Here is a 20,198-nt window from a genome sequence, read left to right on the forward strand (position 1 = left end):
GTCTTGTGAGGACTCTCATGTTTAAAATGATGTAGGTGTGAAAACAGTACCAGAGGGGAAATGTCAGTGCATGTTCTCTTTTGGGCACTCAGCACTACACGATGTAATTCAATTCACCACCACTAGAGGCAGTGACTGGATAGTCTGCATAAACATGAGCAGGGCTGATGGTGGTACTGATGATTGGTGCCGTGAAGAGATGAGGGGTGCTTTTTCTTCTTCTTGCAAACACATTCTTCAGATTCTTGTCATTATCTTCCTCCTTCCTCGGTTTTATCCCTCTCTGTTTCTCCGTTCGCATCTGCACCTCCTCCAGGTATAGAAGAAGTGGATTTGCTGTAAGGTGGTAAAAAGAATAAATCAACAAAATACACTTTCTTGTCATTTGGGCAATAGTAAAATATCAGTAGCTGTTTAGTTTCAGCATCTGAGCAGAAAAAAAAAGTGTGAAAGAGTGATGAAGAGACAGTATTATTTTGCAGTACATTTCAGAATACTTAAAAGGATCACCTAAAAATCATCATTTACTCACCCTCATGTCATTCCAAACCTGTATTTATTTATTTATTCATTGGAACATAGAAGATATTTTGAAAAATGTTGATATCCAAACAATTTTGGTCACCTTTGACTTCTATAGTCTACTCAAAATATCTTCTTCCATGCTCCACAGAGGACAGAAAGTCATTCAGGTTTGGAATGACATGAGGATGAGTATAACAGAATATTATATAACTTTTTGGGTGAACTGTGATCTATGTCTATCTATGTTGCTGACCTCATGAATATGCATATGAATGTAAATTCATGGTTTACAGCAGTGTAATTTTAGTATCATTGAGAGTTACTATTAATAGTTTGAATTGGTTTTATTTTTATATTTTCCGTTTTGCTTTTAATTTTAGGTCAAGTTTTAGTAATATGGTTGTGTGTTTTTTTCATTTGTATTAGTTTTTCAAATATGTCTAAGTTTTTATTAATTTTATTTTGTTTTAGTTCTAGTTATTTTAGTACATCAAGTTAAATTAAATGAAAATGAGGAATGGTTCCTTGGCAATTAGCTCAAATTAAATATTTTTTATGGTTTTAGTTTGAGTTAACAATAATAACCCTGTTAAATGTACAGTGTGAAATCTCAAAATCTTAGTACCCAGGATACAGTATGAACAGTGTCAAGTGTCAAAAGCCCATATGTTTGTGGATATATGCATACTTTTCGTTTCCGCTCTGAGTGATGAGTCTCCTGCAGGTTTCCATCTGCACATCCAGTCCTCTCTTCATACTGCACATCTCCATGTACTCGTGAAGATGGCGGTTCATGTCTGACTTTGCTGTGGCAAGTTCCAACTACAGAGAAACAGATCGCATCAGACCAGGCTGATGGGCATTCATACTTACATTTATATGTACATTTATTTTCTTAGCACTTTTATCCAACATACTAAACAAGAAAATAGCAAAACAATGCTATTAACAGTGCGTATATAACAAATTATTCATGACTGACAGAGATAAAGTACTGTATTATCACAAAATTGTGATATTATTTTGTGATAATGATTGGCTGACAGTACATTATCTCACTGAAAAACTGTTATAATCTGATAAAGCATGACATTTAAGTAAACTATCCAAACTTCTCACCTCAATCTGGTCAATAGTCTCCTGATATTCCTTCTCCCTAGACTGAAAAAGACATTCAGTGTCCTTAATCACCTTTTCCAAACTCTCCTCCTGTCCAGGCAGAAAGAGAGAGAGAGAGAAATCCCACAGGCACATTATCTCACTGCAGAAGCACAAGCACTCACCAGCAGATGAGATTTGACCAGAGGGAAATAAAATACTAGATTAATGACCCCGTAGATGGAAAACTCTAAACACTTTGAGCTTTCCATGAAATGTGACACACTTCCAGCCCACATTGCATTAACTAATGTCAGTAATGTATAGTATCGAACCGCCCCCCAGCAAACCTGACTGAGTACCCTGACCTAGATATGTGTTTGCATGCGTCCTATGAGTGAAGCCCATGAACTGTATGACCAGTAGAATCCTATTCTCCTTTGGACACTGAACAAGTGTGTGAACCTAAGCATCATTTTGTGTCACATTTTCTGTGTAAATTCCTCCTGGATTCTATCAAAGATGCCCTCCCTTTGAGATGAACCAATACTCACCAGTTTACCACAAACATTAAAAAACTCATGAAAAAGAATGTGAGATGGATAGAGAGACAGACAGGAGGAGAGGGAGAGAGTGCCTACGGAATGAACAGAATGGAGAAAGAGGTAGAGTTACCAAATGACAGGAAATATGGAATGATATGAATTATGATATAAAGCAGAGAGCATAATGCTGGGTAATGCTGAGAAGAAAAAGGAAAGCTAACTGGAAGTTACGGTAACACTTTATTTTGATGCTCCACTTTAGACTTTCTAATAACTATAAGAAACTTTGCAACTACATGTCTTCTAACTCTCAGTAGTATATTAGTAGACTCTCTGCTTAATATCTGCTAACACTTTATTGTAATGATTCACCAACACACATTCTACTGACTAAGTAACTATGCAGCTGCATGTCAACTTATTCTAACCCTAACCCTACCAGTCTACTAATACTCTGAGAGTTAGTTGACATGTAGTTGCAAAGTTACTTATATGTGTGACATACACACACACACACACACACAAATACTATATATCTACAAACATTAATGTTATGTGCGATTAATCGATTTGACAGCACTAAAAATGTTTTTATAAGAATACAATTTCTGTAAAAAGGCTTAATTTTGCTTCTCAATTAAACGATGTAAAGATGCTTGAATTAATTTACTGGAAACCAAGACAAAATACTAGTAAGAATATAATTTTTTACATGAATAAATGAATTTAGATTAATTAGATTAATATTAGGAAGTAAACATGATATTCCAAGAATATTTAGTAGGTGCATCAATCAGATTTTTGGATTATAATCAAAAGTCTTGAAGGTCCTTTCTATAAATTATGCCTCTCATGTGATTTTGACAGGACATTTTTTAAATATTATTCATTTTATTGTACCTACTGTACTTTCAATTGTATGTTTTATAACACTCCGCTTACTCTTTTGTCAGTTTTGATTCATTATTATTAAGGAGGTAAAAAACATTATTTTGAAATGCAAGAATTAAACAACTATGTGAACCAGTCAAAATGTAACGAAGGCTTTGTGAAGAGGCTGTTATTAAAAAAGATGAGATAGTGACAATTATATTGAACCTGCCAGCAAACAATCAGTAAAGCACTGCTACTCATTTTACACGCAAAAATGTACAATCATAACAGAGGTCATTTACATAGAACTGTTATAGTTGCAGTAGCAAAAAATATTTTAAAAATGTACGTCACATTTTAGTCTCTAACATTATAAGTGAGTCAAAAATATTGAAAAAGAATGTATATGATATGGACCCTTGAATTCTTAAAAGGCATTAAATCAAGGGAAAGTTTCTAAGTGTATAAATAAATGAGGAAGTAGTAAGAAATAATGTGCATTCAAACAAATATCAACCACATATAAACCATATGACCCAGTGCACTAACCTCGCCCTGATTAGTGTCTCCTGGGAAATCCTCCCACAGAAGGAGCGTTTCCTCTGTCTCTTCCCAAGCCAGGGAGTCACAGTCATCCTCAAACTCACACTCACGCCTGGCAAATACACAGGTAAGTCATTACATTAGTCATAAACAAACAAGCAGTTCTGACCAAACATTGCAAGGCATTTTTAATCGCTCACAGTTGGGTCAACATTCTCTGCATCTCTTCATTGATCTGGAGGGTTGAAGGGGTGCACACTTCATCTTCTCGCGCACCATCACTCTCAGAGGTGCTGACTGGCTCATCTGTCTCGCTGCCATTGGCAGGTTGCGAGGTTTGTTTACGGGCACGCGAGGTGATGGCATTTTGAGGACTGGGAACCTGGGATAGCAAGAGAGAGGGTTAGGTCATTAATAACTTTAACCTCAACACTTTTGACCCAACGTAACATTGAAACAAACACACAAAAAACATTATTGGTTCGACCACTCCCTCTTCTACCGAAAACGCAATACACATCAGTTCTCTGTGCCTCATACATTATAGCAGGCATCAGCAGAAAGTCACAGCAGCTGAGTCAGAGACAGAGAGGGGGCTGGGATGCTGTGTGAATTACAAGCGTGCAAGATTACACGATACATATGTATGACATTCATTGCAGAAAATGTTCTTTTTGGTTTTCCAGTAAAATGACTGAAACTGAAAACCATATCACCTGAAAAAAAAAAAGGTTTACTTGCGAAGCATCAGGCATTTAAGCATAAACCTCACTAAATTTCGTTAGTGAAAACAAGACTAGTCAATTCAACTAGAAAATCATGTTAATGTTTATAATATCCTAATATCTTCATAGCTTATAGTTGCATTTATCAGATTAGATCTCTGTGATAATACTTACATTTTAGGATGATACATGCAATTAAGCAGTTGAGATTTGCTATAGTATATATTGCTTAACGTGTGTGTACTGTATAATACTCCCTATATGCAAAGTACGCAAGTTGTGTAGGGCCCCGTACCACCAGGGGGCCCTCTTGCTCTCAAAGATTAATTAACGACTAGGGATGCGATAGTTTCAGTTTGATTTTACCTTCAACGATTATGAAAACATGATGCCGCATTACGTCCTTTAAACGTTCTTCCTACGTAACATCCAAATCAGTGAAATCATGTAACATGACTCATTACATACAGTATATATATATATATATATATATATATATATATATATATATATTTATATACACACACACACTTGTAATAATATTTCACAATATAAATGTCCCCATTGTCCCGTCTGTTTTGGGATTGCGTTTTGTTTATTTGTGTTGTACTTGTAAGTTCTTTGTCTTTGTTGATCGGTTGCCATGGTTTTTGATTTGCTCCCATGTGTTGCACCTGTGTCTTGTTAATTATGTCGTCTAGTCCCTAGTGTGTCTTTGGCTGTGTCCAAGTAGGTACTTATTTTGAATAAGTATTAACTTCAGGACCACTAAAATGTATTTTCTATATAGTAAGAATGTGTATTGTATGAATGTAATCTGAACATACAACATTAGCCATGCTGTCATTATCATGTGACCTATCAGTGTCAGTTACGTCACTTTACTGCCACAAATTCTCCCGTGGCCTCACGGGATAGTAAAGTGTCCATCGTATGCACACTTCAGAATCTCACCGGAAGAAGTAGGTCATCCGGGTACTTTTTGCCAACTCTATATTACGAGTACTGTGAATTCGGACATACTTCTTTTGTCACATACTGTTTTTCATACTACTTTATAGCAGGGAGGTATGCGAGTTTGGATGCAGCCTCTGTGTATTTATAGCCCTCTGTTTGGTTCAGTCTTTGTCAGATCTTTGTCAATGAATAGTGGTTGTTCTGTTTGCTGTGTTTTTGTTTGTTTGTTTTGAGAAGTGTGTACTAAAAGAAATTAAGTTTTTCACTAAAATAAATGCTTGTGAATAGATTCATCCTTTTAATTTTCCGTTTTTGTTCAACCCCTTGCAGACAATAACAGTTTTTACTGTATTTATCATCAAATAAATACAGCCTTGAGCATAAAATTCTTCAAAAGCATTTTTAAAATCTTAACATCCCCAAACTTTTGAGCAGTATTGTATATTACATATAATATATAATCAAGGCTACGAAACTGGGAAATTAAACATTTCTTAAGCACTTTATTATTTTAGTTAACTTACATTAACAGTGTTCAGGACAAAGATTTCCAGTGGAGCTTAAAGGGATAGTTCTCCAAAAAATTTAAATTCTCTCATCATTTACTTTCTTCAGATAAACACAAACAAATATTTTTCAGAAAATAATCAAGCTCTGTGAGTCCATATAACGGAAGTGAAATGGGTTAATAGGGTGAAAACCACACACAACGATCATGATAGTAATCCAAACAACCCGAGTGTGTTGTGAAACTCGCGTGAGAAGTGACAGTCCTCTGTGTTTCCACATTACTTCTCACGTGAACTTTACAATGCACGTGTCACAATGTCCCTCTATAGAATGCCTGTATGACAGTAGACAGAAAGGAATGATTTATAGTTTTAAAAAGTTTTTAAAAATTTGTATTTTTCTTACACACATTGATTCACCAACTGAGGTCATATGGATTACCATTACGATCGCTGTATTATTTTCCTAAAAACCTATCTGAAGAAAGAAAGTCATATACATCGGGGATGGCATGAGGGTGAGTAAATGATGAGACAAATAACAATAATTTGTTTATTGTAATATTTATATACCGCTTTTCTTGGCACTCAGCGCTTTAAATGGAGGGGGGGGGGGGGGGATCTCCTCGACCACCACCAATGTGCAGCATCCACCTGGATGATGCGACGGCAGCCATTTTGTGCCAGAACGCCCACCACACACCAGCTTATTGGTGGAGAGGAGACAGAGTGATGAAGCCAATCAGTGTATATGGGGATGATTAGGAAGCCAGACAGAGGACAATGGGCAAATCTTGCACCCCTACTCCTTTTCAAAGGACATCCTGGAATTTTCAATGACCACAGAGAGTCTGGATCTTGGTTTAACATCTCATTTGAAGGATTGTGTTTGTTACAGTATAATGTCCCATCACTATACATGGGCGTTAGGACCCACACAGACCCAAGGGTGAGCGCCCCCTTCTGGCCTCACTAACACCTCCTCCAACAGTTAACCAATAATTTTCCCAGGAGGTCTCCCATCCAGGTACTGACCAGGTTCAACCCTGCTTAGCTTCAGTAGGCAACAAGTCTTGGGCTGCAGGGTGATTTTAATTTTTGGGTGAACAATCCCTTTAAATGTGTCGCACAACAAAAATGATAGCATAACATAGAGAAATCAGAAAGTGCAGATGTTTGTTTGAGTGTGTGAATACCTTAAAGATCTTGATTGGATCTTCACAGTTTCTTTGTTGGGCGACATCACACAGGCGAGCTGTGATGTCAATACGTCTGCAGATGTCCATGTCCACTTTCATGGCCTTCTCCTGGATCTTACTATCCAGCTCCGACAGGTTCTGTAGGTGTACAGATTTGTGTGGGTACATGTCATTTGAAGCAAGAATAATTAGATGATTAATAACTCATTTCTATAAAGTACTATTTTTAGTATTCACGGCACTGTAGTTTAAGATGATGTGAAACTGAAACTGCAGTGGCATGTCTTTTTTGGCACACAATGAGGAAAACTGTGATGTTTGTGTTTCTTGGGCTTTGAGTTCAATACACGCATTAGCTGTTAGCCTATTCTCAAAAACAAGCTATTTTTAACACTTTGAACTGTGTGATAAATCTTTTTCTGGGAAGAGTGTTTGATACAAAGTAGGGTATTGTCTGATTTTCAGATAAAACACATCAGAAGATTTAAAAAAAACAAAGTGCTAATTGTGGAAAGTGGGAAAATGTGTTTGTGTGTGAGCGTTTATGAGAACAAAAGCACAAAGCTCATATATTTTCCTTAAGTATTTCTACAGAAAATAAGTGGACTACTGTGGAGTGCTATGAATGTAGAAGCTGCTATGAATACACTATCTGTGTATTCATCCACTACTGAACACTACTGTTCTTGAGCTCGCCAGAAACAAACCTCTGAGTGTGTGTGACTTGCTGATTTAAACTCTAAATGAGCAAAGTAATGAAATCAAATGGCTGCTTAGACCAAACATGAATTCCTGTTCTGGTCCAGGCCGGTTTGTGCTGCTCTGGAACTGGTCAGCCAATGCATTCTTGATAATTCAGTGCCCACTGTCCAGAACCCACTCACTGTTATTGCATTGAAAAACAACTTTAGCATTCTTTGAAATAGAGTGGTGAAGGGTGGTGAAGCGATGGCATATTTTTTGTAGGCCAAAGCCCGTAAATGTTTTTGCCCGAGTTTTAGCACTTCTGGTTCCATCGTCCCAAAATCAATGTTTTTTTTGTTAAATGTTTGAAATAAGGTCTGTGGTGAACACAAGCTCAAAATATTTTCACGTTTTATTCTACAATATAAAATACATCAGTAATATCCTCTTGTGATTTTCAACGCCATCAGCTGAACAGTAAGCCACTCACTAGTACGCTTTCACAGCCACATTGTGTTTATAATCACGCTCTTGCAAACTATTATAACTCAAGCTTTCCGGGGAAAATGTGTTTAAACAAAGGCTGAAAGAGTTGTTGGAAGCCTAAGGTGTTTGAAAAAAAAAAAACATTTAGTCCTGGTCCGCTTAGCATTCACATTGGCATTTTAACACCGAACCTAAAGGCATAGGGATACATTCACAACCTGATTGGTCAGCTTTGATATATTTTGGGATGGAAATTCTTGTTTTTGGCATCCAAAACTATGCTGTGTGCTGGGATAAATGCGCTTGCTGTACGTGCGTAGCCCGCCTGCATATGATGGTATTTTGACCATCTGAGAACTCGTGAAGAGCTTATAATACGTGTGAAGGAGTCAAAACAGCGGCAGGAATCCCTCCATCACACACACACAAACGAAGATCTGCTCAAGGAGACGTGGTTCTGATGCTTGTACTGAACTATGATGGGCAAAATTGCAACTATGACGAGAAAAAACATTCTGTCCTTTTTAGGGTTGCATCTTGTGAAATCATGTCCCGTTTTTGGTTCGTTTACATGTCTTTGGTCTGTGTTGCATTTATATTTCATTCGAACCACACCAGAGTTTGTTCGGAAGCGGACAAAGACCATTCTTTACAGGGGTCTTGGTCCACTTGTTTGGTGCGTACCAGGGTTGTGATGGCAGCGTTCACACTTATTAAAATGAACCACACTAACAGAGCAATTGCACCAGGGTTCGTTTTAATCGAACCAAACATGCCAAGTGTGAACCACGTATGGTGGTTAGTGGTTAGTCACCTTAGTGATGGTGACATTGAAGTCAAGAGACTGTGGTGTAGATTGTTTATAGCCTACGTTTAGTTTTTGACTTCTGCCTATTGTGTTTACGCTTCAAAAATAAGCTCATAAGCTTTTGTTAGTCACAGAGCTTATTTTCTGCAATAATCCAAAAGCCAAATTGGGTCCAATTGGGTTTTTGTCGAGGGAACCAGGGTAATCTAACTAACAAAGGCCTACAAAAATATGTCATTACTGCAGCACTCTATAGAGTAATCTATCTATAAATTACAGAAACGTCTGTCTGTCTGTCAGTATGTCTGTCATTCGCATATCTCTCGAACCGTTAGTCCAATGGATTTCAAACTTGACAGGTGTCCCGCTATGGGCACGAGTAAGTGCAGTGGCAAGTTTGACGTTGTTTGGATTAGAAATGCAAAAGATATCGGTAAATATATCGGTAAAAGAAGCCCCAAGAAGGTTGTGGTTTAAAAATAAACATTCTGACATAAACACTCTGTCAGCTACACTGTTTACTTCTGAATATTATATTTTATTCACGGCCATCATTTGTAGTAACCCATTCACAAACTGTCATTTTCAGACAATTATTTGATTGTTAACAGCAATTGATGAAAACAATTTTATTGTTTATTGTTTTCAATAAATGAAAACAGATATTAAATATATTGAATCTTTATTAAATTCAATTAGCTGCAATTTAGAGTGTTTCTTTGACCCACTTACTGACTGCAAGTAGGACTTAAGTACATATTTGTATGTAATTTCATAATTACTTCTATTGTCTTCACAATATGGTTAAAGTGTATGAATGAACTGCCGAATGTACTGACAAGAATTTATGGTAAATTAAAATATACTTTAATGCCACACATTTATAATAATGAAATTGCAATTTAGTACATTTAAAGTATTTTAACTTTTATTAATTAATTTTATATTACCTGCAAGTTTTAAAAAAAAGATATACTTTTAAGGTTTTAAATATACTTTTAAGACTTTTAAGTACACTACAAGTACACATTCAATACACAATTTTTGTATTGTGTTGTATTGTGCACAATTTTCCATAAGGGAGTTATGGACAAGAGGTTTGGAACGACATGAGGGTGAGTAAATCATATAATTTTCATTTTGGGTGATCATTGCCTGTCCTGTCCAGTGTGTTTGAGGCATGCATTTGTTGTTCGAGTGTACTGAGAGTGTGTTTTGCTTCTCACATTGCTCATGAGTCCTTTAAAGAGCACGAGTTCAGCTTTCAGCTGTTGCACCTTCAGGCCCAACTCATCCTGACATTCTTCACTCTCCTGTAGGTCCTACACACATAGACAAATGCATATCCATTATCATTATTAATAAACAATTCATTTTCTGTACAAATGACACACTTTCTTGGCCAAAGTCATCACAATTTTACTCATATACTTCCAAAAACCCAACCTAACTTCATATCTAACAGAATGACAATACTGACCCACATAGAACAAAAACATACATACAATAATTACATTGTAAACAATTATTTAGAAACTGTAACTTATAATTAATTTACTATAGAAGAGCTTAAAGAACACAGTAATATTGACAGTTATTAATTTAGACAGGACAGTAATTTTTTTAATAAATTAAAATCTAGGTTAAAAAATTAAGTTAAGAATAATGAATGTAGTTCTAAGGCTGGTTCAAGACTAGGTTTAACCTAATCAATTGAAACTAAGAATTGACACTAGATTTCAGATATTAAAGTAACAGAGATAAAAAGAGAACTTTTCAGTTAAACAATAATTGCTATCATCAAGTATTATTCAGCATTTATACTGTAGAATTTTTATATAACCTATTACTAAAGTAAAACTGTGTCTAAACTGCATCTAAGTAAAACATCTAAACACTATTTCAATGTTTTGCAGACTCAAGAGCTTCTCCTGAATCCAAGTTCATCCAAATAACCCTTGATCCCAAAGGTAAAACATGCCAAAAACCTCAAACCGCAGACAACATCATTTTCTTGATCTGTTTACTCAGTCTCCAGTGATGTACTGTACACTACTGTTCAAAAGTAAGATTTATTTGAAAGAAATTAATACTTTTATTCAGCAAGGATGCATTAAACTGATTAAAAGTGACAGTAAAGACATTTAAAATGTAACATTTAAAAATTTAAATAAATTCTGTTCTTTTGAACATTAACGTATTCTGGAAAAAAAAAAGTATCATGCTTTCCACAAAAATATTAAGCAGCAACTATTTTCTACATTGATAATAAGAAATGTTTCTAATATGCAGAGGTGGACAGTAACAAAGTACATTTACTTGAGTACTGTACTTAAGTACACTTTTTGAGTATCTGTACTTTACTTGAGTATTATTTTTTCTGGAAACTTTTTACTTTAACTTCACTACATTTGAAAGATAAATATCGTACTTTTTACTCCACTACAATTCTGTCAAGGTCCTTGAGTAGAAAGTAACATCAGTCAGTGGATGATTTTGGTTGCAGGGGTTGCATTTTGGTTGGAAATGAAAGTCGGGTTGACGTCAGAACCCTGTATCTGATTGACATCAGAACCCGACGTCAGATTGACGTTGGATATTGTTTGAAAATAAAAGTCGGGTTGACGTCAGAACCCTGTATCTGATTGACATCAGAACCCGACGTCAGATTGACGTTGGATATTGTTTGAAAATAAAAGTCGGGTTGACGTCAGAACACTGTATCTGATTGACATCAGAACCCGACGTCAGATTGACGTTGGATATTGTTTGAAAATAAAAGTCGGGTTGACGTCAGAACCCGACTGATGTTGGTTTCTGACGTCAACCCGATTTTCATTTTCAACCACAATACAACGTCTGTCCAACGTTGGAGATCAACGTCAATCTGACATTGGATTCTGACATAAACCTGATTTTCATTTTCAACGTTGAGTTTGGTTTTCTAAATGCGAATTTTGTCACTTTTTTGGAGCACCCTTGCTTATAGATAACAGTAAGACTAACATATTCATACTAAAAGCCAAAAAACTTTAAATAGGGCAATATTTGAGGGAACAGCCATTTGGGTGTCCGAAACCATTGTGGACGTTATTGAGTGCACTTATTCAATCTCACATTCAATCCCACTACTGACACTGTGTTCTAGAAATAAATTTGATATTGATATGAGGGTAGGTATGCAGGCATAGATTCAGAGGCATACGGTAGCCTACTTACATACAACAATGCAACAAAACAATGCATTGACATTTACTTTTTACTTTTGATACTTAAGTACTTTTAAAATCGAGTACTTCTGTACTTTTACTTAAGTAAAAATAGGTCTTTACAACTTTTACTTGTAACGGAGTAATATTTGACCAGTAGTATCTATACTTTCACTCAAGTAAGGAAGTTGTGTACTTCGTCCACCTCTGCTAATATGCATAAATCAGCATATTAGAATGATGACCGCTTTGCACAGGAATAAATTGCATTTTAAAATATATTAAAATCCCCCAAAAAAATCGAATCTTATAATATTTCACGATATTACTGTATTCCTGTTTATTGCACTCTTGAGCAAATAAAAGCAGCCTTGGTGACTGGTGAGCATTAGAGACTTTCAAAAACATTTAAAAAAAAAATCTTACCAACCACAAAGTTTTGAATGGTAATTTATTTAAAGACTTTGTTTAACATTATTTTAGTGAAATAAATAAAACGGGGACTAAATTAAAAAGTTGTCAGGACATTGAGGTTGCAATGGAAGTTAAATGTGGTAGATGTAATTAATATCCATAAACAACCAGACAGCAACATAGTGTCGCCCAGATCCGGCCCACATCTGGTACGCGTGGAATCCACATGTACCAGATGTGGCCCAGATCTGGGCCGACACTATGTTGCTGAGAAGTAAAGAGGTTTGGCTTGAAAAAGTGTTCCTCACCTCCTGTAGGTCATTCATTCTCTGCTCCATGTCCATTCTCATGGTGTATTCCTCTTCCCATCTGAGAGGAGAAAACAAGAACATCAGGACCAACAGCAGAGCATGACCCAACAACAGGAACTTTTCGATTTAGCTAGCTAAAAACTTGAATATATCACATCAAGTAAAATAAAAAGAGGTCCATACGACTCGTGCAATATATTTAAAGCCGCAGATAAGTCATATGGATAACTTTTATTATACTTTTATGGTGCTTTTACATCCTTTTTGGAGCGTAAAAACTCCAGCCTCCATTCTTTGTAATTGTATGGAGAAACGCAACCGATACATTCTTCAAAATTTCTCCTTTCATGTTCCACATATGAGGAGTTAAAATGGCACAAGGGCGAGTAAATGATGGCAAAAGTTTCATTTTTGTGTAAACATCAGTTTATGCTATATAAAATCCAAAGCAATGCAAGACAATTTAATATTGCTCTTGTAAAGCAGGAAAAAACTAATGCAAAACATGTATTTTTCACGTAACAGAAGGTACATTTGTGTGTGTGATCTTCACACGCAAGTGTTTTTGTTTCTGTGAGTATGCTAGCTGAACTTAAGTGCATCCATTCAGTCCTTTTAAATGATCCATCAGCCCAGTCAGCTCTACAGTAATTTACTGTGTGGCTGTTCAACAGTAATATTGTCCAGTGCAGTAGTATAGTGTAATGAGGTGGAACCCAACAAGCCCTGTCCTTATGTAAGATCTACTTAACATTCAAAACATTGCAGCAGCCTCTACATTTATTAAACATCCTCACTGGACTGCAAGGTTAGTTTGAGACCGTGCATTACTGCCAATTCAAGGTGCAAACATTCAATTATTACTGAGGAGAGTGACAGATAACGCGAGCGACGTGAGGAGAGAGGGTGGAGGGAGAGAGCGAGAGAGCGAGAGAGAGATTGCTTCTCTGCAGCCCGAGACCTTGTGTGTGTACTGCAATGCAGATATAACGTAGATCACTGCTGCTGGATGCCATGGCTGTAATAGAGCGGACTAAATGAGACAAATGATACAAAATGGCAAGTGTGCTCAGCCTCAGATATTTTAATGTGAATTTAATATGCTTTTTATTGGACCAATACATTTCCAAAAGAACATGTACATTTTTTTCTATCCTTCTACATTACCGTTCATAAGTTTAGGGTCTGTTAGATGGTTTAATGTTTTTGAAGAAGTCTCTTATGCTTATCATTTCCCATGAAATAAAAGCTGAATTTTCAGCATCATTACTCCAGTCTTCAGTGTCACATGATCCTTCAGAAATGATTCTAATATGCTGATTTACTGCTCAAGAAGAAATGTTTCTTATTTTCAATGCTGAAAATAACAATTGTGCTGCTTAATATTTTTGTGGAAACTGTAATAAAAAAAATTAGGATTATTTGATTAATAGAAATTTAGAACTGCATTTACTTGAAATATATTTTTTTGTCTTTACTGTGACTTTTGAATGAAAATAATAATTTCTTTCTTTAAAAAAAAAACTTTTGACTGATAGTGTCACATATAATGCATTAAGAGAAAAATATTTTGTTTCATGTAATAGTGTTATTTTTGTGAATCAATGAATCGACTCAACATTCAATTATTCATTAGCATCACACATCACTCAAACATTTTCGTTAAAATATATGTTAGTAAATGTTGATGTTTATGACTATGTTTTGTTATAATTATGGATATGAATTGTGTGCTTTCATTTATGGATATGCTGAGCCAGGCCCCATTACTCAACATCACTGCATGACCTCCCTGATGCTCTTGAGTCTAAAGAGAAGCAAATCCCTGCATCCTTGTTTCAACATCTACTGGAATCTGTCCCTGAAGAGAGGAAGCTGTTATTGCAGCAAAGGGAGGGATTTATGCTTTTGCCAATCTTTTGAAATTAAATGTTTAAGAAGACAAAAGGTCAGGCAATGATGTTGAGTGATGGGACCTGGTTTGCAGTTCTAATTAATCCCAAAGGTGTTCAGGATTAGGATTAGGGTTGGGAATCCAAAATCGATTCCAATTATGGAATCAAATACTTGTGGTCAGGAATCGGACACTTGTTATAAAATTAAAATTTAGAATCCTCTTATCGATTCCTTTGTGAGCATTTCAATATGACTTTCTGTGCTGCACACACATCGAAAGTGTGCTCACAGAAAACATGATATATATATATATATATATATATAGTTTTTTTTTTTTTTTGGGACAGGACAGTAGAGAGTTGACAGGAAGTGAGGTGGGAGAGAGACGGGGGATGGGATCGGGAAAGGTCCACCAGCCAGGACTCGAACTCGGGCTGCCCGAGCGGCGCTACATGTCGGCGCTAACCACGAGGCCATCGGCGCCAACGAAAACATGATTTTAAACCATTCAAGCGCGAGACGACTTGTTTTCAGTGATGCAGGCATGTGTAGCTATTTTGGATCTGTGCAACTCTTAAAGTGACAGCAGCCTAATACTCCTGCTGCCGTCTCTATGATGTCACTAATCAAACAACAAAAGACAAAGAGAAAATTCACTCGTTCTTAACAGAATAACTTTTGTAACTATATTTGTAATGTATATTTTATTTATAAATTGCAGTGCTATTTTACATTTGATTACAGTTTCTGTACTTGAATACCTGAAAATCTGAAAAATTTCAATCATATCTTTGTTCAGTTGTATCTATTTTTTGCGATTGCTATTTTTTTTATTTGTTCTTTTTTAATTACTGAATGTTTACTTGGTATGGTATTTTTAAACCACAGGCAAACGCTCCTTGCGTAAGTGTTCTTTAGCCTGTTGATTTTTGTTCATGATATTCAGCTACAATTAAATGTTTTGCAATAAGACTAAATGTGAACGATATCCAAGTTTTTTTTGTTTTTTTTACCTTATTAGAATCGAAATTAGGAATTGATAAGAATCGGAATCAATAAGCAGAATCAAAATCGGAATTGGAATCATTCAAATTCAAATGATACCCAACCCTAATTTGGATACTAAGTCACAACAGACATAGCAAACAATTTCTTTATGTTCCCTGCTTTGTGCACAGGTCAACTTCTTCACTAACCTGTTTTGCAACACAGAATTGTCTATAATGTCACTATTAGATTTGTTTTAGAAAGGGGTGCCAACATAATTTTGTCCATACACACTACAGTTAAAATGTTTAGAGCAAGTAATTTTTTTTTTTTAATTAATACTTTTATTTATTTACTGTACACATAACATTGATCAAAAGTGAAACAAAAGACATTGATAACGTTACAAAAGATTGCTCTTTTTAAATAAATATTCTTCTTTTGAACTTTCCATTTATCAAAGAATCCTGAAGAAAATGTATTACAGCTTCACCAAAAATATTAAAGGGTTAGTTCACCCAAAATGTTTAATTATACCATAATTTACTCACTCTCAAGCCATCCTAGTGTCACATGTTTGGTCATCTCGAGTTCCTTTGTGTTTCCCCTGTGACCTAGTTTTGCTGTGTTCTGATTAGTTCATTATTCCCACCTGTTGTCTTGTTAATTATCCCATTAGTCCCAGTGTTTAAATACCCTTAGTTTCCTTCACGTGACTGTCGGTTAACATATGTTCCAATGTGGAAAACATGCCTTGGTTATTTTTTTTAACATGGGATTAAATTTTTTAATCTGCTTGGTTGAAACGATGGCTGAATTTTTTATTTATTTTTATCACAGATAGACAGAAAAACACTTTCGAGGATGAGAGCCACAGACAGCGAAACTCTGCTTTCTAAATTAGAAAGACAAATCAGAAAATAAATATAGACAAGAAAGTCTGAAAAGAGCTGAAAGCATTACCAGAGCAAATGACAAAGCAGTCAAATGGAGAGACGCTGAACGATAACATCTAAGACGGGGAGCCAAAATGACTTTTGTGCTTTTCAACAGTGTTTTCACCTGTCCTGATGAGTCAACAGACGGTAATGAGTTTGCGATCTGACGGTCAGTTATAAAACTGCTGTATGTGAATGACAGCAGGTGGAATGCGGCGCTCAGGCTTCTGCAGGTTTGGACATAAAAAGAGCCATGGGCTTGACTGAATACCACCATTTATGAGTAACACACATTATTTCCCCTCCAGCTGATTCTTATCTTCTAAATACTGTACATATTATCTTCCTTCCTTTTGCTTCTCATGTTCAACTCTAGCTTGGCAACTGACAAAACCCTTTGGTATACCAATAGTTAGGGTCCCTTTTAAAGTTCATTTATCTCCATCCATCCTAAATACCACCTCATGTCACCTTCACAGATTACTTAAAGTAAATTCATCCCATATATTTAGCAAAACTCCGTTCAATAATCTCAGATTGATTCAAATAACTTCAGCAGCCGTGAGAAATAAGGACGTAGAGAAATGTCTTCATGTCTCTGCACATGACTGCCAGCAGATGATTTATGCTCTATATTATCTCACAAAAGTTGCAAGTCTCGACTCGGTCTCACTTTATTTAATTTTTTTACAAATTCCACTTGCAGGATGGCTAGTTTTTTTTGTTGTGGTCTTGAACACCTGCAGGTTCGAGAGTTGTCAGGTTTGAAAAGTAACCCATGCAGGAAGAGCAAAGTGACTGCAGTCTGCTCTGCACTGAAACAAGGTTTGTTCGTGACTGATGCACAGGTTATCAGAGGTCAATGCCAGGGTTCCCCTCAGCACCAGAGGGGCAGGACATTGGAACATGCTGAAATAGCCCAGTGTACAAGAAATAAAGTTCAAAAGTGAAAATGCTTGCATTTTTCTAATTTAATACATTTTCATCGCAAATTAGTCTATATTATCAAAGTCAAATGTTATAATTTTTTGAATGTTTTGATGCAAATCGACCCGAGTTCGTATCCGCCTTTGCCGAACTCGCTCTACTCCCTTTTCCCATCACATATCATATTGGAAAGGCATTTATTTTCAATAAAAATGAAGAAAGGTTACTCTTTATTTTAAGGTGACATAGTTGCATTGTACTCAAATAAGTACTGAGCAGTATTAAATAACTACATGTACTTGCTACAGAGTTACGGTTAGGGTTTGGTTTAGGGTTAGTTAGCCTACTTGTAATTATGCATAATTTACTGTTATTACTATAGTAAGTAGACCTACATGTAGTAACGTGTAACTATGTCAGCTTAAAATAAAGTGTTACCTGAAGAAAATATTCCAAAAGTGTCTAACGTGTGTTTAATAATAACGTGTTTATAGGTTATGGTTGGGGGTAGGTGTAGGGAGGGCTTTAATGTCCCATTAAGGCGCATCAATTTAATAATTTTAATAAATATAACCATTTACACTCTATGTTATTATTGCATATCGTTTAATGTACAACAACACTGAGGTGCAATATCTGCCACTATTTATTATAAGTATAAATAGCAACTAACTACTATTTACACTTAATGCTTAATGCTATTTTTAAAGTGTAAATATAATTTATCGCTATTTTCACTTAGTCTAGTGTAAATAGTATCTATTTCTATCTAAATTTAGTGTAAATAACTGCTGCCAAAACTATTTGGTATTTAAAGTTAGCAGCACAAAATGTGAAGAAAAAATTGTTTCTAGATTCCCGGAGGTCATTCAAATTTGCAACCATGCCCCAAAGCCATCATGCCTCTCTACACTCCTAAAACAAAAGGAAGACTTTGCAGCAGAGGTTTGGTATAAGGGCCACACAGAAGCTTTTTCTCATAAACCAACATCATAAACCAACATTCAGCCATAATAAGCATCTATATTATCTCTATATTCACCTTCGCTTGTACTCATCCCTCTCCCTTTTGATTTTGGCCAGGACGTTGTAAAGTGCTCTGATCTCTGGGGTGATGGTGTCTATCTGGACACCCACGCCGTCCGGGTGGACCCACGATACTCCAGGGCTAGTGACCCGAGTCTCTGACCCGCTTCCCAGTTTACGAGTGTGGTTGTAGGACCAGATAGTGCCCGGGAGGAAGCGAGGAGGAGGGTTTGGAGGCGTCCCGATGCCAACGCTGCTCACTTGTGGAGTATTATTAGAGTTATTGGTGTTGGCCGAGGCGGGTTCGGTGGTGGGTGTTGACAGACTAACCGTGATGGTTGGGTTTCTGTTGGTGTTTAGGTCAGTTGTGGTCTCATCGTCAGCTTTATTGGGCTCAAGCTTGAGGACAGTCGTAAGAGAAGGCATAAACAATGTAGTGGGTCTTTTGGCAGAGTTGTTGGTGTTTTGGAAGGACAGAGACCCAGGCCGGACAGCAATAGGCCCAATAAACCCAGTCTGGACACCAATGTCTTTGGTCTTTCGGTCTTCCACGCATCCACCCGCATTATTGGTGTTTAAAGCCTGCTGAAGCTGTAACTCCAATATCTTATTGCGTCTCTCCAGTTCATGCACTTTAGCCAGAAAGCATCGGAACCGCAGATTGAGGGTCTTCAGGACGCTTATATTTGATCCCAGGTCGTTCCTCAGTGCCATGGCTGTTGGTGGAGGAGGTTGGGACCAGTGGAAGGATGGACTGAAGTGCAGGTAAGAGGATGCAGTAAGGTCAAACGCGTTTTGAGAGACGCCAGCAGGGCCGTGTTGTTCTTCGAGAAAAAAAGAGGATGGGTCAGGAGAACCGAGGACAGCAGCCTCGGGGAGTAAACCGGAGGGAGAATCGGGATGACCGGGTCCTTCTGGATTCTGATGCTGATGGTGCTGCTGCTGATGATGATGATGGAGAGGAGAATTCATGCTACGGTACGGAAAACTGAAGCGCTGCAGATCGGGCATGAACACCAGCTATGTCTGACTTCAAAAGTCTGACGTCAAAATAATTAACGGCTTGATTTCAAAGGTCAATAGTGTTTAGCGACCCAGTGACACGGCAATGTCCACATTTAACTCGTTAAAGCCTTATGTAACGAGATAAGAGTATTACAGCTTGCGCGTGAATGCTGAGTAAGGATGAATAGACACTGATGGAGACGACGCGACTCTCACTGCAGCAAGCGATTAAAGCCAACAATGTGGAGTAATTACAGAAGCACGCAGTAGCTCTATTCTAATAAGCAAAGTATATTGTAAAAACGTTCGCGAAATACATTTAAAATAGGTCCAAACGAATGTCTTGTGGCTTCCCTGCCTGGAAACCTGAATACACTTGAGTGCTCGAGTCTCTGCAGCGCTTCAGTAGCCCACGGACATTACCGTAACATCAGCAGTAGCTGTCCCCTCTTGTCTGTTTATTTGAATATTCCACAACCGCAAAATAATATTTGGTAGATGAAATACGAAAACGTATGTTTATGTATAATATA

General features: G+C 36.8%; 1 protein-coding gene across 1 annotated transcript; it reads right to left on the reverse strand.

The window, feature by feature from the left end:
- Positions 1-209: 209 nt before the first annotated feature.
- Positions 210-20,077, reverse strand: iffo1b (intermediate filament family orphan 1b). The gene is made up of 9 exons (XM_084088816.1): positions 18,677-20,077; positions 12,884-12,944; positions 10,179-10,274; positions 6,972-7,112; positions 3,785-3,966; positions 3,591-3,696; positions 1,645-1,734; positions 1,214-1,347; positions 210-336 (listed from the first exon to the last, which is right to left on the reverse strand). The coding sequence occupies exons 1-9, from the start codon at positions 19,669-19,671 to the stop codon at positions 252-254; spliced, it is 1,890 nt and encodes a 629-aa protein (XP_083944942.1). The 5' UTR covers positions 19,672-20,077; the 3' UTR covers positions 210-251.
- Positions 20,078-20,198: the final 121 nt, after the last annotated feature.

The sequence above is a fragment of the Abramis brama genome, assembly GCF_963993115.1.
Source record: "Abramis brama genome assembly, chromosome: 17".
NCBI classification, from domain to species: Eukaryota; Metazoa; Chordata; class Actinopteri; order Cypriniformes; family Leuciscidae; genus Abramis; species Abramis brama.